Source organism: Oryzias latipes, chromosome 15, assembly GCF_053564925.1.
Source record: "Oryzias latipes strain Hd-rR chromosome 15, Olatipes_Hd-rR_3.1".
Classification (NCBI taxonomy): domain Eukaryota; kingdom Metazoa; phylum Chordata; class Actinopteri; order Beloniformes; family Adrianichthyidae; genus Oryzias; species Oryzias latipes.
Window position 1 is genome coordinate 26042108 of NC_136251.1, and position 26441 is coordinate 26068548.

Genomic DNA, 26441 nt, shown 5'->3' on the forward strand with positions numbered 1-26441 from the left:
GTTAAAACCTATCATCTGTCTCAGCTTTATAGATTAAATAGCTACTTTTATTTATGTTGTTTTTACATTTTTGAAGAAAAAAAAAGGTATCAAAGTTAGGAGGAGGAGGCAGGAGGAAGGGTTATGGTGAAAATTAGATGCAAGGGTCAAAGACTTGAATGCAGGTTTGGCCACATGCAACTGAGTTACAATCATTCAATCATTGGAAAATATCTAACTATAAAATGTGCAACGAGTATCAGACTATAGAAACGTTTATTATGAAATTGCAGGAAGTACACTGAACAAATACAAGGGCGTACAACTATTGAGGATGAAAATAAAATGGGAGACAAATGGCATATGGAGTAGTGATTGTAGTTATACATTTACTGTTGTTGTTGTTGTTGTTGTTGTTTTAGGTAAAAAAGGGTTATTAGAAAACTTTGAGATGGAGAAATTATGGGGAAGGAAAAAGGAAATATATCTTAAAACAGATGGATTTATACTACAAATATGATTAGACCCTCGACATTCACAGTCCGTACCACTAGGTGGCGAACATGCGCCTAAAATTTGTGAGCCAACCGTGAATAAACAAAGAAGAAGAAGACGAAGCAACGTGTTTGCACCACCATGGCGTCCGATGAACCCAAAGCTAAAAAGATTAAACTTGCAGATGTTGAAGAGAAGGAGAAGAAGGCAGACTCTCCGACCAAAGAGACTCTCTCCGAACTAAGGTGACAGCAGGTGATCGAGAAAACAATTCTACTTCTGTGGGAGCATGACCCCTAGTAGTTCTTGATTGCACCCACAAGGCAATTTTATTTTAAGTTTTACCATAATATGCAATTAATAAATGCAGCTTGATACAGTTTCTGTGAGTTAAAACTATTAAGTGGCTTTCTGAAGGTCGCAGTCTGAAATGATCAGCGTAGATTCCGTGCATGTTAACATTTAACCCGCGGATTCAGCAGCGGTAGCAGATAACGGCGCTACTATTTTCTTTGGGAGACGTTTTGATAACACTTTTGCAACGCTGTCGGTAAGGTTTTGAAAGCGCCGACTCCTTATCTGAATAAGAGGGATGAGCGGTCATGGGGCGCAAGGTGGGCAGGGTCATCTTCTTCACCTGGCAACACACTAATAATAAAACAAAAACGAGTCTACTGTGATATAAATGAAATTCAATGTATGATTCTCTCTCTCTACACTTAAAATCGCTGTATTGTGTGTATTTTAGTGCTATTGCAGCTTAAATGGCAAGACCTTGCTGTCTTGCGGCAGCTTGCGCAATCCCACGCAAACTGGGTTAATTACGTGCCAGGGCCGGAACTTGAGGGGGCTTCGACCTCCCCAGCAAAAAGCCCCCCACCCCCTTCAATTTTTGAATGAATATTAGCATAACTTTCATTAAGATCAAGAAATCACTAAGCATCATTAATGGCACCTCAACTAAAAGAACTTTTGTTTTAATTAATTACACTATTAAAACTGTTTGAAAAAAATGTTTTTAATCATTTTATTGTATTGGCCTAATATTCGTCTGTTCTCGTCTGCCACCCTTCCAAAGTATTTTTTCTTAGTAAATGATGTAGATGACATACATTTAAATGGGATTTCACTTTTTAAATGCTTAACCCCGTATTCTTGACAGTAATGCTGTCTAAAGCAATGTTACTTTTTTGAGCCACGGCACACTTTAACCTTGATAAAAATCCCGCGGCACACCAGCATCCAAAAATAAAAGGAGAAACTCTATAGTCTGTATTGATGTACAGCCCCCCCTGCAATCTTACACGCATTTTTGTGATAATTGTGGCAGAAAAAGCTGGAAGTTGCAGCTGTTTTTTCTAAAAGATGTAATAAAAGTTACGTTAAAAGATTAAAAAACTGGTTTGTGTGTTCGTTGTTTCAAGACGTTTAAGAAGAGAGACTCATTGTGCGCTAAGACGCTGTCACTTTAACCCAATGCATCATGGGAGATGTAGTGCAATCATCCGCCGAACGCAGACAGACTAGCATCTCTGAGCTTCATTGTTTTGTTCACTTGTTCCACTGTCTTTTATCGGATCCCACGGAAAGCTACACCGCTAAATATGAGCTTTAGTATGGGATTACATTTCTGCCATTAATTGAAAGGGCGCAAAGACAACTGAGCAGGCGTATTTAGGAACTGAGTGAGTGAACCTTATAACCGCGCTGGCGCAATTCTAACAAGCGACCCCGTATTTTACAATTGCACGGCTGCAATCCTAGTAATCCCATATTTAGCTGGTATTTTTGTTAGAACTGAGCGACTTTATGAGCAGAATCAGAAAGGGGAAGTGAAGACTTGAACCACTTCTGATTGGTCAGACTGATGACGTGTGATTAAGCCTCCAAGCATGATTGGCGGAGACACTTAAAGGGGCGTGACTTTTCCGAAAAAAGCTTTAGCAGCAGCTAAATCGCGGTACCGTCATTCTTATCAAAATGTCCTTAATAGAATCAAAATAAACAAAGAAAAAAATATTTTACCATCTTTCATATTCCTAACTACTCAGTGTTTTATCAGGCCCTGTTTGGATGAAAAAAGAGCTGATATCCTGGAGATGGAAAATGTATTTAGATCATATAATGATGGCAATTGCCCACGGCACACCTGACCATCTCCCAAGGCACACTAGTGTGCCGCGGTGGAAAAACACTGGTCTAAAGGGACCAGGGAAGAAATTGTTTTTTTTAGGATATTTTACCCTAAGCAAAGTTATTTTTAAAAGAAAAATAAGAATGCAATCTCTGCTGAGGGCTATGGAAGTGTTATTTATTTTTTTTAATCTATAATTCAAAGTAATATTCAATTCTAAATTGACATTTCAGTTTGCAATTTGAAAATGCATCTTACAATTTAGAAATCAAGAAATTAAGCGGCTGGGTAGCTCGGTTGGTAAGGTGGGAAGCTACCATGCAGGAAACCAGGGTTCGATTCCCGGAGGGGAATGAGCAATGGTACTGGGGGCAATTACCATATCAATGGCGAGCAGTTAACATCACCCAGTGAGGGTCCTTAGGCAAGACCCTTAACGCTACTGCCTCCCGAGCGCGGTTTCGGCTGCAGCTCACCGCTCCCCAAGGGGATGGGTCAAATGCGGAAAAAGAATTTCACTTCGTGGGATAAAATACAGTGTATAAAAAAAAAAAAAAAAAAAAAAAAAAATCAATATGAAAAAAGCATAGTTCCATCTTATAATTTAAAAACAAAAAATGTAATTTTAGTTTTTGATACCACAATTGAAATGAAAATGCATTTTGCAATTTACAATTCGGTATTAAAAAAAAGACACTTAACTTAAACTTAACTCTATTTTTAATTTGCTATTGTTTTGTTGTAGAAATGTAAAAAAAAATATTGCAAAACAGCACCCGCCGGTGTTATACATTTTCATTTACAAGGGTCATGCTTTTTCTGACCCAAAATTCAAACCGATAATGCAATCTCTCACTCTCTCATCATGAAGTCCTCTTCTTCTTTTTGGTTGACCAATTAACTAATCGATGGAATAATCTGGCATTAGAGGTTAGATAAGAGAATGCCCTAATTTAAAAGTTACTTTAAAATGAATTTCTAACAAACAAGGAATTTAAATGTCATTTTTTAGAATTGAATTATAAATTGCATTTTATTTTATTTATGGTATTAAAAACCTATTACAATTTATTTATTTTATGTTTGCAAAAAGTCTATTTTTCCCCCCTCTTTTTTTCTTTTCTTCTTCCTAACTTGTTCTGTCCAACAACTGAGCAAACAGATTAGAGCCTTTTGTGTTGGACAGGTTTTACTATCACATAACTTTGAAAAACCAGAGTATAAATTTGTATAAACCTCTTTTTGTTTATTTTTTTATTTATTTGTTACATTTAGTGTGTGTGGGGAGGGAGAGGGGAAGAATGTGTGTGTGTGTGTGGGGGGGGGGGGGGATCACAATTTAAAATGCAATTGATTTTTTTAATTCAATTTAAAAAAAAGTAAGATTGAATTATTTTTAATTATAAAGACACACTCCAATGAAATTTGTGTTTTTGGTGTGTTTAACATACTTAACGATGGAGGACATGTATATAAAATAATTTAAGGTTAAAACAGTGTTTCTGAGTACTTCTTTATTCAAATCTTGACGGATCAGTAGCAGACAAAATCCCACAGTTACTGAAAAAAGCTCAGCTTTGTAACGCAGTTCCTGGCTCAAAACTGTATGGCTGGATCGCTCAGATATTGCTCCCCGTTTTTTTATTTTTTTGCTACGCTAATGTTAGCTCTGGGTTATAAGTGGCTGTAAGCTAGCGGGAGAGAGTGTAAACAAAAGGCATGATGGGAAATCAGCGCTCTTGCTTACGACTCAGATGAATTTCTAAAGAACTCCTGCTGCACTGCTTTTTTTTTAATTCTGACTAAAAACTGCAGGTTCATAATTAAGACTACTGGGAATTATTTCATAATAGAAAAAATATAGTTGGAATGGGAGTTTAAAGTCTAAATTAAGAAATATATTTTCAAATTGCAAGCTTGAATTATATTTTGAATAATTTTCAATTAAGAATTAAATGTCACTTTGAATCAAGGGGGGAAAAACCTAGGGGGGCACGTGGTGTTGTTCCCCTGGGGCCCCCAAAATGCTACGTCCGCCACTGCCCGCTTGTGAGAGAGCGTGCGTCTTCGGGCCATGTCTGTTATAGTCTGTAGCATTCACCTTGTTGTTGTATTTTGGAGCCATGCTGAAAATTTTACATTTTTCCTAAAATGAACATGCCATGTATACAAAAAGCATGTTAATGTGAGATATGAACACAATCAAATGCCATTGGGTTTGTGTATTTGTAAATCTGACTGGAGGAGTCGGTGCCTCGCCAGCCTCAAACCTCTTGTCCACCTGTCCTGCATGCCTTATAGCTGCAGAGGAAATGCTTGGCTCTGTCTCAAGATTGTGTCCATGCGCACCGCGTGCGGCACTCCAAAAACCGTAAACAAAGCCGTCACGTGTCCGACAATGTAAGCGACCTTCTCTGTCCTCCGTTAAAAACATGGTAACCACAGGAGGTTTAGTCGTCTCTACGTGGCGGAAGAATCGATCATCTGCTGGCTTCTCGCTGTCTTGCTGTGCGCCAGACGCGCGAGCGAACCGAGTCTGAGTGTGGGCGGCAGAGCAAGCCAATCAGCAGACAAGCCGGACTGCTTCAGATGCCTCCACTCAAAAGTAGGAGGAGCCATGGTTGCAGAAGAACATCGATCAGCACGCTCAGCTGAAATAGTGAGGCTTTTTCAATGTTTGGCTCTATTCTGAGCCGGTTCCAGACACTCAACAGGTCTGTCTATTTAAGGCGAACACAGGAGAAAAAATGTCCTCTGTCAGGTAAGACCATGCTGACATATATATGGGTGGTGTGCTGATGCAAACACCAGCATGGGGTCTGGGTTAGTGGATCTGGATCCTAAAGCTCATTAATCATCAGACTGCACATTGGCAAATGCATGCGTCCGTGGGAGACGATAGTGAGGGTGTGGCTTGCAAAGCTGAATGGATGCATTTTGTTTTCAGTGTGTGCAGCTGGAGTGTCAGGTCATTGTATCTCCTCCACCTTTTTTTTTTTTTTTGTTCTTCAAAAAGCCAGTCTTCCCTGTGAATTCTCACCACAGTCAGAGTAGGAAGAAAGGCGGCGTGGAAAATATGGCAGCACATGTTCTTCTGTGGGGCTATGATCAAAGACTCACTCCACCTGGGTTTTTCCCAGAGAAGCATGTAAAACGGGAAATGCATAGAGACGCAAATGTCAGTTTTGTTCCTCTTTTTTTTCATCACAGCTGATTTTTGCAATTGTTTTATTCACATTAATGAAGCATAGATTCATAAGAAAGCATCTTACTAGCTCTGGATTCAGTAAGAATGCTGTGGCAACATAGGGCAAACGTGTCTTTTAGCTGTTCCTTTCTATTATTTAGTACTTTTCCTTTCTGTTGGCATCACATGATGCTGTCAAATTAGTTAAGCTCTCCAGTTGTTTTTCTATCTTTTTTCAAAAACAGAAATGCTTGCACGTGCTATACTGCCACTCATGTTCTTTTACTCCCCACAAACCACACTCGTTTTGCAACAACTTTCGTTTGCGCTTTTGTCTTTTTTGCTTTTCTTCATGTGTAAGCTGCAGGATTCTAACTTGACTCGCACCGAACAGATGTGTGGCATTTCCAGAAAGGGCATGGAGGCCCTCACGTTCTAAAGTTTATCATCTGTTTTTCTTTACACACCGCTGAAATAAGGGCAACTGACGGCTGTCTGGAAGAACACAAGTCATTTTTACCGATTGCGTTAAACTTGCGCAAAGACTTGTCAGTGTTTCCATCTCTAATTAGAGTATTTGCTCTTTTTCTTTCAGCCCTAATTCACTTTTTGGGATGGGAAACCCCCTGTTGGACATTTGTGCTGTCGTAGACAAAGACTTCTTGGACAAGTAAGTCTGTGCAATGAAGTAACTGAAGCATTCCTGCCCTAACAGATTAATAAATGGTAATAATAAAACATTGAAAGCGTGTAATAAGCCGTGTGATTAAAAGCTCTTAAAGCAAAATACATGTGTGAGGAAAATGTGCCAATCTGGATAAAGAGAAGAGCAGACAGAGTTAGTGGTTTCAGTGTCAGCATAAGCAGAAGCCACTCATATGATCAGAGAGCAGGAAATGAGACTGATGGTAAAAGAAAGCAGAACTGCCCAATGATCAGATTACTGTCAATAAAGCTCTATGTCCATTGATTAAGTGGATTCCTTAATTAAATTTGTGGGCCATGTTGACTGCTAAAAATAACCAAGTTTGTTTCATCTTAAGAGCAAAAAAGGCTCATATTTGGTGAAAAACTGTCTTTTTTTTTTCACGAGTTAAATTTATTTTAAGGTATTTCACCAGCTCATCCTTTAGTAATCTAAACAGAAGTTTTATTAATGATTTACTTTCTAGGTGTAAATCCTGATTGTTTTGGGTTCGAGGGGTCTGCTCTGTCCCTGAGGTGTTAGTGGACCAAAAAGCTTCTTTAGGCTGCAGCTCAGTGTCCACTCAAATACCCTGGATTAGAGCTGCAGCAGCCGCCTTCAGCTATAATTGAGCCTCACTAAAGTAGAACTAAAATGGCCTTTAATCCCCAAACCGTCTTTCTTTCAAGGAAATTAGCCTTTAATTAGCTCTATTGTTCAATATGTTGATTTGGATGGAGAGTTTTTAGTATAAATCCTCTGGGCTTTATTGATCTGCTCTTTTCTCAGACGTTTTAGACTCTTCAGGGTTTATATCTTTGTCGGAAACTAACCATCCCTTTTTTTTCGTTCTGTAATTGTTTCACAGGTACACTCTGAAGCCCAACGATCAGATTCTGGCCGAGGACAAGCACAAAGCCCTGTTCGTATCTCTCCCATAGTGGTATTTGTAATAAAATGGAGGTTTTGGTGAGGTTTCGCACCAGGGCTTACCTAATCCTCTGACCGGGTTTTGTGTTTTGCAAGTAGAGAACAGAGTGTCTGAGTACATTTCACGTTTGGGCCTCTCTGTTCTGGAGAAGTCCAGTCAGAACAGGCGAACACAAGAAACTGCTACCATTGACCTCTGTTCCTCTACGGCGGGCCAATGACGGCGTAATAGACCGGGTGCAGAGAAACGGTCTCATCCAATAGCAGAGTGGGACTCTTCACCTCCCCAATCCCCCTGAGATGAGAGCTAGAAAACAAACAGTAGGAGATAAGGAAGTTAGATGTGGCCATGAGCGTTTATACTCTGTTTATCGCCGGTTTTCTATCACATTTGTAAAATTGTATTGAATATAACAGTTGCTTTGACCTAAAATGGTTTGGGGAAAAATAGTCATATCACTGTAAAAACAAATTACACAGTTTGATAGATAAGTTGGTCATTAAAGGAGATTTATTTCTTCAATTCCCAGTTTTGAAACTACATAGAGCTTTTTTCTAAGAGACTGTGAAGAAATGGAAAGCACTAATTATTGCCCATAAAGACTCTCAGGGGTCTGTAGGCTCAGGCAGAACTATATTCAGACTCAATATGGCAAATTAAATCTGCTCCAGCTCGCAGGAAGGTTATGTAATGTGGCTCAGACAGTGTTTTTCAGTGGTTAGTCATGCATGTGTTTTAAATTTTACACAGGGGGGAAGTAAAAGGCTTCCGTCTTCACTTAGCCTGGACCCAAAAATGAGACCGGGAGCTCCAGACTAATGATTTATAACGAAATACTAAGGATTTACTAAAATGTTTCCTAACAAAATGAGAATTACTTTCACTAATGACATTATTTTTCACATTTTATCCATTAAAACAACTAAAAAATAAATTATTGGGATTTTATTTTACTCCAAAGCTTCTTCCCCTGTAATGAAATAATTCCTCACCATGTTCTCTGGTTTTCTATAAATGCAGTATGCATCATCCAGTATTATCAATCATTTCTGGTTCTTTTTTTAAGTCGAAGTTATTATTTTTTTATCTAATTTTTGCATTCCTTTTGTTTTTTAGGTTCTGTGGAACCTTTCATTTTTAGGAAATTGTCGTAAAACTATACAGTTTGAATTTTTTTTCCAAAAAAGAACATAAAAATATTAACCTGACAAATATAGCATTACAAGTTTTACAAGTTTATTGTTACTCTGAATATTTATTGGAATTTACGCATGCTACTGTAGAAAAAGATAAAATAAGGTGGGGGGGGGGATAAAATTCTGAAAATCGGAAGAAAAGTAATTTTTTTTTGTGCACAGATTTGAGGAGCTGGTCAAGAAGTTTAAAGTCGAGTATCATGCGGGAGGAGCCACCCAGAACTCGATCAAGGTCGCTCAGGTCAGTTGGATTCTCAGTCCCTGGAACTTGATCGCATTTGACCCCCTATCAGAGTCGACCTTCATTTTAGTCTGTTCTGCCTGAACGCAGTGGATGATCCAAAAGCCTCACAATGTGGGGACCTTCTTTGGCTGCATCGGCAAAGATAAGTTTGGGGACATCCTGAAGCAGAAGGCAGAAGAGGCCCACATTGATGCCCACTACTATGAGCAGGAGGAAGAGCCCACAGGAACATGTGCTGCTTGCATCACCGGCGATAACAGGTAGTTCAATAAACTGAGAAGTCAGATTGGTCAAACCAAACAGGGTTTCTTATCCTTTTACTGTCCTCCCTCCCCAGGTCTCTGGTTGCAAACCTAGCTGCTGCTAACTGTTATAAGAAGGAGAAGCATCTAGATTTGGAGGAAAACTGGGAGTTGGTGGAAAAAGCGAAGGTCTTTTACATTGCTGTGAGTACAGTTTGTCCCCATACGCTACATTTTTAAAATTTTTATCGACATTGAGGTCACTTCTGCCGTAGACTCTATCCATTGTGGCTCTCTGGTTAAAGAAAAATCTAAAAACGTAACATATTTTTCCGACAACAAGATGCATCAGGGAAAACAAAACAGTCTGAAAATTAAAACTTTATTCAAGTCATTCACGGACAGTTGAAGCACAGAATGCATCACTCTACCACAATGCCCATAATGCTCTAACAATCCATCAAGCAGTGTAGCTTTATAGTTTACTAAAGTCACACTAAAAGAAACTCACAGAAAATCCATATAAGTCACTGACAGAATTTATGCTTAAGATGCACCAGATCATAAAATGGACTGTATTTTGAAAAAAATCAAGGATTGGTCCAAAAAATACGGCACCACGGACTGCTAACATTACACTACCTACTACATTATCTGCATTATGATGATTCTCTGTGGTACAGGATGTCTTTTATTTTGAAAAGAAGTCATAAGTTCTCAAAAGTTCTAAACTTTCAATTTACAAAAAAAAGTTAGTTTTATTTATGCTAAGACGTATTTATTTATATTTATTCTTATAGTAACAATAGCATAAATAGAAATCGTTGTCTTATTTCAATAAAGTGTGAAGTAAGACTTTGTGGCTCCTGCTGCTTTGTCGTCAGTGAGAAATCAACCCCAATGTTTCTCTAACAGGTTGAAGGTTGAAGACCCCTGCTGTTCCCCTTCAGGAGATTTACTTCTTGTCCTGTTTAACATGCGACTTTTTTTGTGAAATCAGAAATTGAAGTGCAGCTGCAATCCTGTCTTCCAGGGCTTCTTCCTGACTGTGTCCGTAGAGTCCATCCTGAAAGTGGCAAAACACGCTTCAGAAACCAACAAATTATTTTGCTTGAATCTGTCCGCACCGTTCATCTGCCAGTTCTTCAAGGACAACCTCATGAAAGTTTTCCCCTATGTGGATGTGCTCTTTGGCAACGAGACGGTGAGGTGCATTCTGGCTACAGCCGTGTTTTGTTGCCAGCAAAAAGACTGACCTTTGCTTGGTGTTTCTGTTTACGCAGGAGGCAGCAGCGTTTGCTAAGGAGCAGGACTTTGAGGTGAGCGCACTGACAGTTTTATCCTGGAATTTTGTGCATCGTGATGGATTTTAGCTCTTGTTGCGCTTAGACCAAAGACATTAAGGAGATTGCCAAGAAAGCTCAGGCTCTACCAAAAGTCAACACAAAGAGGCAAAGGGTTGTGGTGCTGACCCAGGGGAAGGATGTGACTGTGATGGCTCAAGGTAAGGGCTGGTTTTCACCAGATTGTTGTCTTTTAAGATCTAGTGAACCCTTTAGAACTTTCTAATGTCTTGTTTAGGGGACAAGGTTGAGACCTTCCCTGTAGTTAAGATTGACCCCAAGGACATCGTGGACACCAATGGTGCCGGAGATGCCTTTGTGGGAGGTGAGATTTCTATCTGTCTGCGCTTGATGCATCCCTTGTGTTGCCTCTTGTAATCTTTGTCTTGTGCGTTACTTCTGGGTTGCAGGTTTCCTATCCGGGCTTGTTCAGGAGAAATCTCTGGATCAGTGCGTGAAGGCAGGACATTATTCTGCTAATGTTATCATCAAACGAGCCGGCTGCACATTTCCAGAAAAGCCGGACTTCAAGTGATACCTGAGAACTTTTTCTTCTGCCTTACTGATTCGACGACCCACAATTAATGTTTTTTTTTTTTTTATTAACCATCAATGTTTTTTAATTGTCCCATTATTTTTTTGGCTTTCAATGTGTCTCCTCTGTGTTCTCCACAAGGGGTCAATACAGGACCATGCAGCCAAGAGCCATGGGTTTCAAACAAGGGAACTGCAGGGTATTGGCTCTGACACTGTTTAGTGTTTGGCTGCACTAAAAATCTATCAGACTGTGCTGTAAGCACATGGGTTGTGTTTTAGTGGTCTGTTATGTCTTCCCTGCTTTATAAAAGCCAGTAGCTCAAAACAAAACAAAGACATCTTTCCAAAATCGTTTTGTAACCTGATTTTTAAATCTATTTACCAGGCCAGTTATAAAAAAACAGTTTTTTTGTTGCACTTCCCTTAGGATGTCTTAAACCCTCAGCCCAGTAAAAACCCTTTTTTTTTTTAAATTGTGTTTTTTTTAAGAACATTAAAGGTTTGTTCACTCCATGCTGTTGGTGGGGCTTTGTATTGATTCCATTTTTTTTGTGAATTTACAGATTAAACGAGATTTCTGCGTGTGTAGCTTAGATTTTCTTAAGCAAATGATGTGAATGAAACCAGTTTACTGGTTAATGGAATATGAAACAGCATTATAACCCAATACAGTTTCAGGTTCCTTGAATGTAGTATTAGATAGTTGTGTCGGTGAGCATGGAATCAAACACCAGTGTAAATCTTACTTGGATATGTGAATTGTGTCAGTATTTCTTAATCAAAATGACTAAAAAAGAAACGTTTAAAGAAAAGAAGTAGTAGCAGGCCTCACACAATTATACTTGAATATTTCTTTTTTAATTTGACAAATTTGTGTGCTAGAAGATGCACCAAAAAGCCTAATGAACAAACTTCCCAGCTCTTAAAGGGAATACAGTTCTACACCGCTGTGAGAGGCTGCCTAAGGCTAGATCTCTGTTACCGTGTATGATAAGCACATGTGTTTGATGCTTTTATGCAAGCAGAGTGTACTGTGTAAACAGAAAAATGGCTGTAAGGAGACCAGCTCTGAAGGATTTGGGAAAATGAAAATCTGCATTATGATTTTTCCTGCTCTAAAAAAAACGAAAATGCAGTTTTATACCACTGTGAAAGAACTAAAGCTGAGAAATAAACTCCTTTTGATTCCTCCTGTGTCAGCTACTCGTATAACTGAAACCGTGTGGACAAAAATAAGATAATAAAATAGATCAACCTGTGAATGAAAGATTTATTAACTGGACACAATGGAACTAAAGAAATGAGCCTTTATTGAATACAAGGAAATACACATTGTACAGAAGGTGCCGAGTTAGCAACTCTGTGTGTGCAGGCGTGTGTGAACACGTACTGCACTACTTGGAAAACAAATTTAAAAAGAGCTTAAAGGGGGAAATATTGAGTATTTGCTAACAGGCTGCCACTGGGCTGCCTTCAACAGGGTTGAATTTCAAGAAAATGAAATCATGCTGCATGTAATTCAATTTCAAAAACTGATTTGGTGCTACGTAATATGATCGATAATATCTGGACACCGCCTGAGCACTTTAAAAGTTTGACTTGCAGTCTTGCAGAGTAAAATATAGAAATTGTAAATGTGTTGTATGTAACTAAATGACAGTATCCTTTTACTGTTTTTTTAGATATTTATTTCCATTTTGGTTTGATAAAGAGCAAAGATAAAATAATACCAGAAAAACATAGTTTAACGTGGTATTATTAACAGGAGGTCAAATCTTGAACTATTTCCTGCTTTTTGTTTGTTTAGTTTAATTGTCTTGTACCAAATGTTGAACAGGGTATCAAAAAATAGAATATATATGGTCCTCTGGGCTTGGGTGTGGGGGTGCGTGGTGGGGGGGTGGGGTGGTGGTCTGGCTTGGCTTGGGGGGGTGGTCCCTTTGCCTGTGCTGGGGGGGGTTGGCGGGGGGCCCTGCTCGGGTGGGGGGGGCCCAGCGGCGCCGGATGGGCTGCCCATCTGCACCTGGGGCTGGGATCGGCCCTTCCCTGGCTCTGGGACGGGACGGGACAACCCTCTCGGGGCCCCCGGTCGCTCTGGGTGTCACCCGCTTCGGCTGCGGGGTCTGGGGTGGGGTGGGGTGGGGGGCTTGTCGGCCCTGTCCTGTGGGGGGGCGTTCTGGGGGGGAGGGGGGGCCCATTATTAGTACGGGTCGGGGGGGCTAGCGGGTCGGGGTCTCCGCTGAGGCAATCAGTGGTTGCCTCGGCCGGTTGGCCTCCTCGGTCCCGTCGAGGCCTGACCAGAGCTCTTCTAGGGCCGGCGTCTGGGGGTGGGGGCCTGGGCTTGCTCCGGGGGGGGCGACGCTTTCTGGCTCCTCTCTCTCTGTGTGGGGTGGGTGGTGCCGGGCCTGGGGTGTCGGCGCCTCCGGGGGTGGGCCCCTGGGCTGGGTGGCCCTGGCCCCTTTGCTGGGGGTGGGCTGGGGGACGGCTGTTTGACCACCGGGGGACAGTCTACCAGCTGTCCCCAACTTACCCCCTTCCTTATATAACCTCATATTAGGGTGAGGGGGTGGGGGGTCTAGCCTGCGATGCGCCTTGGGGGGGGGCTACTTGGGAGTGGCCCCCCTCCTATGGTTGCCGTATGGAGTGGGCCCCCCCTCTTTCGGTTTTATTTGCACCTTAGACATGTAGGGTCCTTGGTAGGGGGGGTGCTTGGACATCACTGCAAGCAAGCAGCAGATGTCCTCCTGGCACCCTACCCGCCAATTTTAACCGCACCTTAGACATTTAGGGCCCCTTGGTGTGGAGGGTGAGGGGACATCACTGTGAGTAATCAGGAGATGTCCCCTTAGTGCCCTACTCGCCAATTTTAACTGCACCCCCCTTAGTACACACACCCCTCCCCCTTCAATATATACATTCTAACATAAACACACACACATGCACACAAACACCCTCTCAAACACCCATACACGCACACACATTTTACAAGGAAGGTGGGACCTGGGTCCATCTGTCCCCTACCCCTTCCCTGGTGGGGGATGCGGGCCCCTTGGCGATGGCGGCCGTGTCCCTTGGGTGCCGGCTCCCTGGGCCCGGCGGTGCTCTCTCCGCGCGGTGGGGGGGTTCATATTACACCTGAGCCGGGGGTGTTCGTGTCCCTGGGGGGTGGGTCCTGGTCCTTGCCCCTGGGCGCTGGGCCCCGCCAAACTTCCAACATGGCCGAGCCTGGTCGGGCCATATTTATAACATCCCTTGTGGGCCGCCCTTTTTTCCCCGGGGTTCCCCCCTCCTGGGCGGGGGCGGCGGGCCCCTGCCTTGCTCCTACCTGGACCAACCGTGGGCCGGGTGGGTGGCTGCCTGGAGTGCGGAGCGGGTCTCCCTTGGGGGGTCCTGGCTCGTACCTGGGGTCGGGGCGGGGGGATGCCCGGAACTCCTGGGTGGTGGTGGGGTGCTCGTCTGGGGCTGTGGGCGTCCCTCTCCGGTGGGGCCCTGCGTTGGGCTCTTCCGGCGCGGCGGGGGGCTGCTTTCCTGGCTGGGCTGGGGCGGTGCTCTCTTTCCCTCTGCGCCTCCCTGCTCTCTGGCTCTGGGGGCCTCGCGGCGGTCCTGCTGGCCCTGGCCTGGGTGGCGGTCTTGGTCGCCCGGGGGGCGGTTGTTCCCTGCCTGCTCCCGTGTGGTGTTGGGGGAATTCCGGCTGCCGCTGCTGCTGCGGCGGGGGTATGGGTGTGGGGGTGGCTGGGCGCTCCTCCTCCTTCTTTTCACATTCCACCATCCATTTTAGAAGAACATAAACACTCACCTGAGCACAGGTGTTAGCTCACCTTTGCACTAATAGTTTGCATGACTGAATGAATGAAAGATTTCACACTAGTTGGTTTAAAGGCATAGGTATGCGTTCGTGAACACTATCTGTTTTGTGTGCATGTTGACATGTGGACATTTTTGCGGCTAGCAGGTGTGTTGATAATATTTGAGTGTGTGTGAACAGGCCCCGCCCTTTTTGTACTACATTTGAACCGTACCGTAACGATAAACAACCAGTAAACCTGTCTGCTCTATGCTGCTTCATGGTCTTACCCCCCTTCCCCTCCTATTATCACCCTCCTACCCCCCCCTCTCTCTAACGTCCCTCTCTCTTCTTCCCCTCTTTCCTTTTCCGTCCGGTCCAACACCAAAGATTTTCAAACATGATTGAAATTAATAAAGTTTGGCCTCAATTACAAAAGGGGTTTATTCAGACATACCTTTGGTTTGTCTGAAGATGAATAACCCCTCTTGTTAAAATAAAATATGTCCAACACAAGAGGCCCTCAGCTCTCATCTGTTTGCCTAGCTGTTGGACAGGACAAGTTAAAAAAAAAAAAAAAAAAAAAAAAAAGAATATATCTTGTAATCTGTTTATAAAGGTTGGGGTCGGCAACCTGATGCTCTGGAACCACGTACAGCTCTTTAATTCCCCCCATTGTGGCAGAAAAATGCTTACCAATTGAATAAATAAACTTGTTTTTTTTGGCATTTATGTTTAGAACTGAGGTGATCTTAGATGTGTAAAAATAAACCTTTTTTAAACATCTGCAGACATTACACGTAATTAAGAGGCCTTACAGATATCAATAAGTAAAATGGTGGGTAAAGGTTTTAATATAACATCAAAGTTGTTTTTTAGAATACATTTAAAGTTCATATTCTTATCTTCAACTGCACAATAGTGTATTCTTGCTGTTTAGAGGCAAAGTTCCTAAAAGAAAGAAAATCTGCTTTAGCAGGGGGATCTTATTTGACATGGGGTGTATTTTATTTTGAAAGGAATGTTCTGTTGTCAAAAGTAGAAGTTATCCATAGAAAATGTTAACACTGTTATAATTCAACTCTTACAGATATATGAAAGCTACATTTTATAAAAGAATGGCCTGATGGTCATACAAACATCCATTAGATGTATTTTTCTAAACTATAAGGTGGGATTCTGCATAATCTTGCTTGACTCTGGTCAATAATAAACTGGACCAGATGGCTCTTTCAGCGTTATAGGTTTCGGACCCCTGACATACCTTTTTCTTCAACACATTTTACATGTTATTTAACCCTCCTGTTATGTTCATTTGTGAGGAACAAAGATTATGTTCCTGGGTCAATTTGACCCGGTGCATGTTTTATTAATTAAAAAATGTCTGAAACCCAAAAAATCCTAACAAGCAGTGTGAATATTTCATTACTAATTATTCTTTCAAAAACTTAGTGAAATGGTGTTCCTTACCTCTAACAGGTAGTGGTTCAATTATTAGATAATTCACTTGTTTTTCTTAAAATATACGTGTTCAAACTTTTAAAAAAAAATTTCACTACTGTATTACTTTTGAAAGACTAAAATTTAAAATACAATAGTTTTACAACATTGAAACATAATCTTGAAATTTAGTTTTACATACATGCACTATGAACCAGAAAAAAATAAAATCACAATACAACAGACAAGCAATTGCAATATGAACTTGTGTGTGTGTCTGTACATCTACACAGCACAAGAGTGACCAGTTATTACACTGTGCGAAATGTGCAAATTAATTTTGCACATTTCACACAGGTCATGCTTGTCTTGACCTGGATCCTGTCTTCGGCTCATCTCGCACCCCCGGCCGTCCCCCCACTCCATCTGGATGAAGCTTATCTGCTGGACTTTCAATATGTAGTTGTAGAGTTAGATAAATTCATTCTTCTCTATGAGTTCTGGTAAATCGCCTGTCCGTCCTGGGGGATGATTCAATTCAATTCAATTCAATTTTATTTGTATAGCCCAAAATCACAACAACAGTCGTCTCGATGGGCTTCGAAGTAAAACATGAAATCAAAAGGATCACGAATACAAAGAGTTCAATAGAAAAATACTAAAATGAACTAACAAACTGACTAAGCTATACTGGCATCCCTGCCCTTAGACCCCCCTTCGCGGTAAGGAAAAACTCCCAAAAAAACCGGATTCCGGAAAAAACGAAGAAACCTCAGGGGTGCCCACATGAAGGAGGGATCCTCCCCCAGGACGGACAGGCGATTTACCAGAAATCTTAGAGAAGAATTAACTTATCTAAATCTACAACTACATATATAAAAGTCCAGCAGACGAGCTTCATCCAGCCGTGGTTGTGGGGACAGTCAAAGGCGCGAGTCGAGCCGGAGACAGGAACCACAGCCAGGTGTAGGAGCAGGAGCAGAGACGAGGTAAACGGTCAGGTACAGAGCAGAGACGAGCCAGAGATGAGCCAGAGGCAGGATCCACAGCCAGGTGTAGGAGCAGGAGCAAAGGCGAGGTAAACGGTCAGGAACTGGAGCACGGATGAGCCAACTGGAGTCTGGAAGCACTCCCACTCCCCAGGAGGGGAGAGGAAAAGAGGGACAATACATGAATCGCACTGCACCAAACAGAGGCATGGAGAACTAAATGATAAATTATGATCAAGAATAGAGGAGAGGAAGGGTAGAAGTAAAAAAGGAAAGAGGACAGAACCCCAGTGCACCATAGTTACCCCAGCTTCAACTTCTAGCAGCCTTTTAAAAGAAATAGTTATTATTAAGTTTAATTTAAACAAACTAACATTAAGTTAAATAATCTCTGAATACTAGCCAGTCTGACAATAAGCCTGTCCAAAGAGGAATGTTTTCAGTCTAGCTTTGAATGTGGAAACTGAGTCGGTCTCTCTTACATGAGCTGGGAGTTTATTCCATAAGACAGGGGCTTGGTGGCTAAACGCTCTACCTCCAACCGTACTTTTACTAATTCTAGGAACCACAAGCAGTCCTGCATTTTGCGAGCGAAGTGTTCTGATTGGTTGGTAAGGGACTATGAGGTCCTTAATATAAGACGGGGCCATTCCATGTAAGGCCTTATAGGTTAACAGGAGGATCTTGAACTTAATTCTAGAATCAACTGGGAGCCAATGGAGCGAAACTAACACAGGAGTGATGTGATCTCTTCTGCTGGTTCCAGCTAACAATCTAGCTGCTGCGTTCTGAACAAGCTGGAGACTTCTTAAGGAACTCTTAGGACACGCTGCTAACAAGGAGTTACAGTAATCCAGCCTCGACGTAACAAATGATCCCTCCTTCATATGGACACCCCTGAGGTTTTTTCTTTTTTTTCCACAATCCGTTTTTTAGTAGGACTTTTTCCTTACCACGAAGGAGGATCTAAGGGCAGGGATGCCAGTTTAGTTTAGTCTGTTTGTTAGTTCAATTTAGTAGTTTCCTATTGAATTCTATGTATTCATGATCCTTTTGATTTTATGTTTTACATTTTCAATTACCGATATGAAGCCTATCGAGACAACTGTTGTTGTGAATTTGGGCTATACAAAATTGAATTGAATTGAATTGAATTGACATGGTCTCATGAGTCACTGCCATCCTAGTGGGCCCTGGCGCTGTCTTTATTATGTTTTCTGCAGACAGGTTTGTCTGCCGCATATTTGAGGATGAAGACCAATGTTTTTCACCATTCTTTGATATGAATGTCTTGCTTGGAGGAACAGGAATAGCAATTCCCTCATCTGTTTCAAAATCAGAATCATTAGAATCAGAATTTAGCTCAAGATTTGATTGATTGATTGATTGATTGATTGATTGATTGATTGATTGATTGATTGATTGATTGATTGATTGATTGATTGATTGATTGATTGATTGATTGATTGATTGATTGATTGATTGATTGATTTAAGTGTCATGCACTAATGTGCCCAGCCCACACGGGCTTATATGACACTGAAAAACAAAACAAAATACACAATACATAAAGATACATCCCCATCACAAAAAGAAAAAAGAATCCAATAACCAATAAACCCCCTAATCAGAGTCTAACAGAATATATAGTGTCCATTCTTATTGTCCATGCTTTTGACACAAAATTTGCCAAACAAAAGATAGTCTTCTTCTGATCATGATCAGTGATGACTTCCAGAGCCTCTTGGACGGTCATTTTTCTGCTTCTGCTGCTCATTTTCTAAAGGTCTGCCTGACAGAAAGTAATGTTGGAAAGACTCCCATGCAGAGAATCTTTTATATGTATTGCCCCTCCCCTGTTGAGTGTCCACTGAATGTGGGTTGAGTTTTCCTGCGAGAACATAAATGGTTCCTGTCAAAAGTCATAACACCTATGCACCTGTGTGTGTGTGTGTGGGGGGGGGGGGGGGGGGGGGGTTTGTGTGTGTGTCTATGTGTGTGATTGGGGTGAAATATGTCTCACAGCTGCAAATAAAGAAATACTAATAATAAAAAAGACAGCTTTGTACCTCTTGTTTGACTGCCGGGTCAAATTGACCCGAACAGTATCTATGTGATATGAACATGCAGGTGGGGGTTGCATATATGTGAGATGAACCATTTTCATAATGTATGTTGAATACGCTAATTAAGGCAAGCAGAAGAAGTTTCACGCTGAAAAAATACTTTTAACTATTTTTCCAAGATGTTTAAACTTTAAAACGGGTCAATTTGACCCACAACATAACAGGAGGGTTAAAACGAAACAAAAAAACGATAATCATATGATTTCTTTATAATAAAGTAGTTTCTGCATGTCCCTGTGATTATTATTATTGTTGTTACTATTATTATTATTATTAGTAGTAGTATTTAATATTTATTTATTTATTATGAATCTCATTTTCGATAATAATTTCAATAATAATTGTAATTATAATTTTTAATAATTGAATATTCTTAATTTAATATGAATTTCATTTTTTATGTCCTTTTTTGATGTTATATTGATTATTTCTGAATATCGTTTTTTTGCTGCCACAGATATATGAAATTTCCCCATTGTGGGATTAATAAAGTCATCATCTAACTATCTATCTGTCAATGTTGCATCTGACATGTTGCCTGGCAACTACAATACCGTACATCGTCATGACAACCCCTGGAGTCTTCAAGCATTCTTTTGATTGGTTGGACTTCTATTTTCCCTGGAGTCTTTCAACAGTACTTCCAAGGATCAAAATGTTTTTATTTTTATTTTTAATGACACTGAAACTGATAATTGAAAAATTGTTAAAATTCACAAAAGATTGGGTATGTGCATAAACTCTGAACCTCTATCAGACCAAAACAAGGTCAAAGTGGCTTTTTTCTCTCATATCATACATTTATCCAAAACAAGTGAAATTTTAGATTTCCTAATAAAAACAAGTACCAGCAACTGTGATTGAATCTTACTAAGTGTCTGTCTGTATGTGAAACTTTATTGTTATTTTTATTTTATGAGAATAATTCTAGGGCTCAACCTGATCTGTCAATCCTTTATGGGTTTATAGTTACAGTTATAAAAAGAACGTTGACAGTAAAGGGAGTCAGTGATGTAGGACTAAGACCCAATGTCAGAGAACTCTGCAAAGCTGTAAACTGAGGTGAGTCCTGCAGAATTGTAGGTGTCAATCATTTCTGGATCCTTTAAGGGTGATTGTTGTCTTAAGAAAAAGCATGACTGACATAATTCTTATGAAGCAATTATGTATTTAGAATTTGACACTGTTCTTTTCTTGCTCTTAGTAGTTTAGCAGTATGTCTCTAAGGGATCCTCCATACGAAGCTCCGTCTGTCTCAGAGTTGCAGGAGTTTCTGTTGGCAGACAGGCGACCAACTGGCCATGTCAATCAAGTCTGGCCCAACCTCTACATAGGCAACGAGTAAGATCCCCATACAATAAGATGACTGCGCCCGAGCTGTAAACACACACGCTTCAGCTTGTGATCGTGTTTCAGAGTGGCAGCTCGTGACAAGAGTCTTCTGCACAGTCTGGGCATAACTCACATAGTAAACGCCGCTCATGGACGCTCCAAGCCGACCCCTGGCCCCTGTTTTCACGTGAACACTGGCCCGCTGTTCTACAGAGATATGACAGTGGATTATTATGGGGTGGAGGCTGTGGATGCTGTGGAGTTCATCCTCAGTCCTTTTTTCTACCCAACAGCACGATACATCAGAGCTGCACTCTCCACAGGAGGCAAGTCACATTTGGAAACTCAGAGGAGAAATTGGTTTGAGCATATTCTCGTGTTTGGGTTGCCACAAGCAGGGTTACTGTAATCTAAGTAAGTCAGTAAGTGTGGCAAAACGTTTTGCCTTTTACCTGCAAAAATTTGCAAAACAACACACTAAAATGTACAAATCTTTAATAAATTCTCAGTGAAACAGCTGCTCCACCTTAATCTCACTTGAGCTAAAGATGAATATTCTTGCTTCAGGACGTGTGTTTGTACACTGTCTGATGGGTGTGAGCCGCTCTGCGACCTTAGTCTTGGCCTTCCTGATGATTGTTGAAGGCCTGACGCTGCAGAAGGCGGTGGCTGTTGTCAGGCTTCAGAGAGACATCTGTCCCAACCGAGGCTTCCTGCAGCAGCTCCGCGGCCTGGACATGAGCCTGGAACGAGAGAGGAGGAGAAAGAGGCAGACTCGGGCAGTGTAGACTTTCAGACACATGTCATAATATCAATTTATGGGCATAGAGTCATTTTAATTGGTACAGCGGCTTTTTAGACCAACAAGTGAAATACCTTCTTTGACAGAGCTGCAGAATAATTCTTGGACAAACATAAATGGACTGACCAAGTCTTTAAGGAGAGATGTGAAAAAAAGTAACATCCCAAAGGGTTTACAGAACACACTATGTGTTGCAAATCTGTAGCGTGGAATAAAGAGAACATTTTGCAGCCAACACATCAAAACAGAAAAGAGATGCTGTTTTTTTAGCCTTGCTGCACAGCGAATTGATTGGGCTCTGAAGAAAAAGGCCATTTCTTCCTGAAAGGGCGTCCATAGATTAAAAAAAAAAATGCATGATTCTGTTTTTACCAAGAAAAACCAGAAAGTCACTGTCCTAAAATTTAAGACTTTACAATTTAAAATGAGTAATTTAACACTATTTATGGCTATAAAAGTAACAAGTCAAAATATTTTACCCCATTGACGGATTTTCTTCTAACTAAACAACAGAATCTACAACGGCGGAGAAAATCGTCTGACCAAATATCCTTATTTTAAGAAAAAAATGTTGTTACTAAGACATATTTTCTCAAAATAGGATTATTTGGCTATTGAAAATTTTTCTTCATAATATTATTTATCTTTGTAATACAGATAAAAGACACATTTATTATACCAATGGGAGTTTTTGCAGTGTTTAAACAATTTAATCCCCCTGGACCATGGGTGTCAGGTGCTTTGCAGCGCTGGAACTGTCATATCATAACAGGTGGACATACACCTCCACTGAAGGAACAAAAATGTAATTGTGCTGATAAGATCCTGTTATTTTTATTCTCTTCAGTAAAATGTATATAGATCCATACATTTGTCATTACATCTGTAACGGCCCCTAAAACAATATTGATGCAACAGCTTACAACCAACTCCTGCAAAGATAATTATTGATTGGAGGTGTGTCTACAAGGAGGTTTTTTTTTTCCTTTCGCTGTACAACAGCGCTTAGAGACGAGAAATTGTTTGTGAGTGTGATGCATATGTCAGGTGTTGTATTCCTGCTGCCTAAAAATACTCTAAACACTGAGCTTGAGAGAGCCGTTACCATTCCAGCTCTGTATTTGACTCCATAATTCCACAGTAGATAGGTCTCTGGAGTATACAGACACACACACACAGTTAATGGAAGTTCTCTGAAGATAGTTGAGGTCACTATTCTGTTCTGTGAAGGATTTCAAAGAGGTAAGAACTCCCGTTTTGGTATTTTAAATACTTTTTCCTTCATTTTCTTTTTGAAACAATTTAAGGCTTCTATGGTTGCTTAAGTCGTTTTAATGAGGCTAAATAAATTGTAAAAATAAAAAAGGGGAAACGATTCAAACCAGTAATGATTCAAACTTTATTTAAAAGCTAAAGTTGTTTCATTGTACTTTCTTTTTCCCATTTTTTACTTGGAAAATAAAGGGCCAATTTTCTTCAAATCTAAAACCATTCGGAATTTTTTCAAATAAAAAGAGAACATTTACACAAAACCACACATTTTATCATTGGCTGAATGTGAATTCTCTGACTAAAATAGGAGAAACATGTCCTCCTGTGTGGAAAAGTCCAGAGGTAGGAATCCGTATGCAGCGGTACAGGTGGACCCGGACAGTGACTACATCACACCAGGAACTCTAGACTTGGAGCAGCTTTTCTGGTCTGGACCCACAGCTCAGTATGCACACGTCAACCAGGTGTGGCCGAGAATTTACCTTGGCGACGAGTGAGTGAACTCAGATTAGATCTCTGCTCCGGCATATGAGCACATGTGTTAGATGTTTGTGTGCAAGCTGAGTGTGTGTTTAATGTGCAAACAGGAAAACAGCTTTGGAGAGGCCTGCTTTGAAGGATCTGGGAATTACACATGTCCTCAATGCGGCAGTAGGAAAGTGGAACAACGTGCTGACTGGTGCAGATTACTACACTGGCATGAACATTCGGTACTTGGGTGTTGAAGCTGATGACAAACCCACTTTTAACATTTCTCAGTACTTCAGTCAAGCTGCAGAATTTATTCACGAGGCCCTCATCCACCCACAGAGTAAGCCTTAACTGGGGGAGACACACTCTGATGTTATTATTGTATGAATGTTTGGTCCAACAAGCATCTGCTCTTTCTTTTCAGACATGGTTCTGGTGCACTGTGTGATGGGTCGGAGCCGGTCGGCAACTTTAGTTTTGGCGTATTTGATGATAAAGGAACATTTATCCGTTGTGGATGCTGTGGAGCATGTACGACAGCGCCGCTGTATCCTGCCCAATCATGGTTTCCTGAAACAGCTCAGGGCTTTGGACATCGCCCTGCAGGAGGAGAAGCTGAGACTGAAAAGGAAAGATGAATGAGTTCACACCTCCTAAATAATTTTACTAAAGACTTCCAATTTTTCATTGTTTTATTCTCATGTAATCATAAAACGTTCTGTTTTTGAATTGCACTTTTTATGTCTTTTTTTTCTTTTTCCATTTAAAAAAACATGTTTGAACGCCAGATTTAGATTTAGATGGGAGTTAACTTATACATGATTTGCAAGTCCAGGCTGTCCTCTGCCGAGATAGACTCTGGCAGACCCGCGACCCTGAAAGGGATAAAACGGAATAGAAAATGAACGAATGAATGAGTGATTTGAAAGTTTCCCCTTAAAATCCTTTTTTTAAATCTATTTTTTTTTCCCTGAACTAACTCTAGATAATGTTCAAATGTGTGATTTTACTAGTCACATGTAGAGAAACTGGTATCAACAAGGCAATATGAATGTACATATAAATTAACATATTTTAAAGTGAATCAATATTTTTGACAAATTTCAATAAATCTACATTTTTAGGATTTCTGTTTGAAAAACATAAAAAAAAGGAATCAGCAAGATACCATAATATTGTAGCATCATCAGTTGTTGGCATTGCCATTATTGAAAGGCTGGAATTCACTGATGAAACCACATTCTGGAAGAATAATTAGACAAGTTTAAGCTTGTTTAGCTCATAATCATGCTGATTGAAATTTCTCAAAAACACAACAAATTTTTTACACTATATTCTTGTATTTTTAGGCTCTGGCCTTTAAGCATCACTTTAGATTGTATTTTTTGTATTCCTGGAGCCTAAAGAAGAAACTGGAAAAGGCTGGGGTGAAAAAAGTTTAAAATGTTTTATTTATGTCAAAGCAAAAAAAAAACACACACACAACACAAATGTAACATTTGTGGACCCTCACACATGAATAAATAAAAGACTATTTAATCAAATGACATTTAAATGTTTTAACAACAGAATTATACTTAATTGAACTATTCACAACATGTAAATGTATTAAATTGAAAATAAATATTCAAAAATGTCAAAAATGACTGTGCAGAGATGGAAGGATGTCAAAGAAGCGGGCACAGTCTCCTTTTTCTTTCTAGCTGTTCATCCAGCTTGAGAAGAAGAGACAGGAAATTCCGGTTTGGATAAATGGCTCGTTTCTGGACGACCTGCCTTAGAGCATCCCTCAAGGTGAGTCGCTCTTTTAACATGAGGTACGCCAGGATCAGCGTGGCCGATCGACTCACACCCATGATGCAGTGCACCAGCACTCTTCCTGTAAAAAATAAGGGAAAAAAAGTGAGGCTGCAAATGTCTACTGAAACTCTGGATGCCACGTTGCTGAACCCTCACTTTACCTTCCTTACTCTGCAGGCCTTTATGTATGAAGTCAGCAGCAACTTTGAAATACTGACTCAGGTCAAAATGATCCGAATCCTCTGCTGGGATACCAAAGTAAACACATGCGCTTCCATAAAAGCTCTGGTCACCGATGCTGCCCTGCTTGGAGTGCGCTGCGTTCAGCACATGAGTGATGCTGAGATCACGTAATATCTTTTTGTTCTGTGCAGCAGCCCTAGAGCACCCACAAGACAACACTTCAAAACACTCAACCAAGCAAAAGGTGTCAGTTGTGTCATTGCTATTGTTAAAAATGTGTTTTTGTATTTAATTTTGACTCCACATAAAACACCAAAATGTTAAGGAAAATACGATCAATCTTGTTGAAAACAAAAAAAAAACAGGCTTTAACACTTTTAAAATCACAGCTATCGGCTAATATATGGTCATGATTTAACTCTTAACAATGAAGATAGTAAAATATAAACTTATGATAAAGGATTGTATTCCTGCTCATAAATGGAAGGCACTCACACATTTCCTAGGAACAAGCTGGGCCAGATTTCATCCACTGCTGTGAGCTCCAGCTTGCAGGAATCCAAAATGAGCTCCAGCTCCTTAATGAGCAGCAGGTCGTGTTGCTGTTTGCTCCCTGACATTCTGCCTGCACACAGTGTAACCTTCAGCAGATGTCCAGGGTTCTGCCACTGTCTGAGCTTGCTGCAGCTCAGCAACACAAATGCCACAGTCTACAGAGAGGGGTAGGGGTAGGTGCTTCTGCGCTAAAATTACCCCTCTGTGTTCAGTGTGCTGTCTGGTGGGATTCATAGTTATGTAATTTGTCTGATGGATTGATCCTCCAATGATGGTCTCTTCTCACATCAGAACGAGAAAATCAATTGTTAGCCTCTACTCTCATGCTATGCAAATAGAAATACCCACAATATTGTTATTTATATAAATGCTTTTCTTATATGGTCTGAATTTTAGTGAAATACCTGAAAGTTCCCTTTGATATTACAAATAAAAAATGGGAAGAAAAAACACAATTCTCATCATTTTGACATCAACATCTCATGCTCCACACCAGCCTTGTGATGTTGTTCTGAGTTAATGTGTTATACTCATCTGCAAGTGCTACCTAAAGTTCTCCTAGGTCACTCTGGCGTCCAGTCATCCAGTTTCTGCTTCAGCAGGTCCCAGACGTGCTCCATGGGGTTCAGGTCAGAGGTCATTGCTTGCCAAACCCACAAAGGCACTCCCACTTCCTGAAGTTGAGCTCTGACAATTCTGGCACCATGTGGTGGA

At 40.8% G+C, this 26441-nt stretch overlaps 4 protein-coding genes across 8 annotated transcripts; 3 read left to right on the top strand and 1 right to left on the bottom strand.

Annotated features, from left to right (window-relative positions):
• Positions 1-546: 546 nt before the first annotated feature.
• Positions 547-12161, top strand: adka (adenosine kinase a). Of its 3 annotated transcripts, none has more exons than XM_004077188.5 (11): positions 547-719; positions 6391-6465; positions 7349-7402; positions 8770-8848; positions 8939-9111; positions 9189-9297; positions 10127-10297; positions 10377-10412; positions 10483-10597; positions 10675-10761; positions 10847-12161. In XM_004077188.5, exons 1-11 carry the CDS (start codon positions 616-618, stop codon positions 10969-10971), a joined length of 1128 nt encoding a protein of 375 aa, XP_004077236.1. In that variant the 5' UTR covers positions 547-615; the 3' UTR covers positions 10972-12161. The 3 variants fall into 3 exon arrangements, with proteins under 3 accessions (XP_004077236.1, XP_011482811.1, XP_020565298.1); XM_011484509.4 differs by lacking the exon at positions 547-719 and adding an exon at positions 5216-5369; XM_020709639.3 differs by lacking the exon at positions 547-719 and adding an exon at positions 5693-5786.
• Positions 12162-19717: 7556 nt separating this feature from the next.
• Positions 19718-22344, top strand: LOC101167476 (dual specificity protein phosphatase 13B-like). Of its 2 annotated transcripts, none has more exons than XM_020709640.3 (4): positions 19718-20374; positions 20517-20653; positions 20729-20970; positions 21212-22344. In XM_020709640.3, exons 2-4 carry the CDS (start codon positions 20529-20531, stop codon positions 21430-21432), a joined length of 588 nt encoding a protein of 195 aa, XP_020565299.2. In that variant the 5' UTR covers positions 19718-20374; positions 20517-20528; the 3' UTR covers positions 21433-22344. The 2 variants fall into 2 exon arrangements, with proteins under 2 accessions (XP_020565299.2, XP_078788123.1); XM_078931997.1 differs by having other exon boundaries at positions 20520-20653.
• A 188-nt stretch (positions 22345-22532) lies between these two features.
• On the top strand, positions 22533-24832 carry LOC101173649 (dual specificity phosphatase 29). 2 transcript variants are annotated; one of them, XM_011484512.4, is made up of 5 exons: positions 22533-22688; positions 23026-23211; positions 23306-23397; positions 23478-23529; positions 23614-23923. In XM_011484512.4, the coding sequence occupies exons 2-5, from the start codon at positions 23033-23035 to the stop codon at positions 23825-23827; spliced, it is 537 nt and encodes a 178-aa protein (XP_011482814.1). In that variant the 5' UTR covers positions 22533-22688; positions 23026-23032; the 3' UTR covers positions 23828-23923. The 2 variants fall into 2 exon arrangements, with proteins under 2 accessions (XP_011482814.1, XP_004077237.1); XM_004077189.5 differs by having other exon boundaries at positions 22536-22688; positions 23306-23529; positions 23614-24832.
• Positions 24833-24856: 24 nt separating this feature from the next.
• LOC144981238 (dual specificity protein phosphatase 13A) lies at positions 24857-25800 on the bottom strand. The gene is made up of 3 exons (XM_004077190.5): positions 25668-25800; positions 25151-25368; positions 24857-25068 (listed from the first exon to the last, which is right to left on the bottom strand). The coding sequence occupies exons 1-3, from the start codon at positions 25790-25792 to the stop codon at positions 24857-24859; spliced, it is 555 nt and encodes a 184-aa protein (XP_004077238.1). The 5' UTR covers positions 25793-25800.
• Positions 25801-26441: the final 641 nt, after the last annotated feature.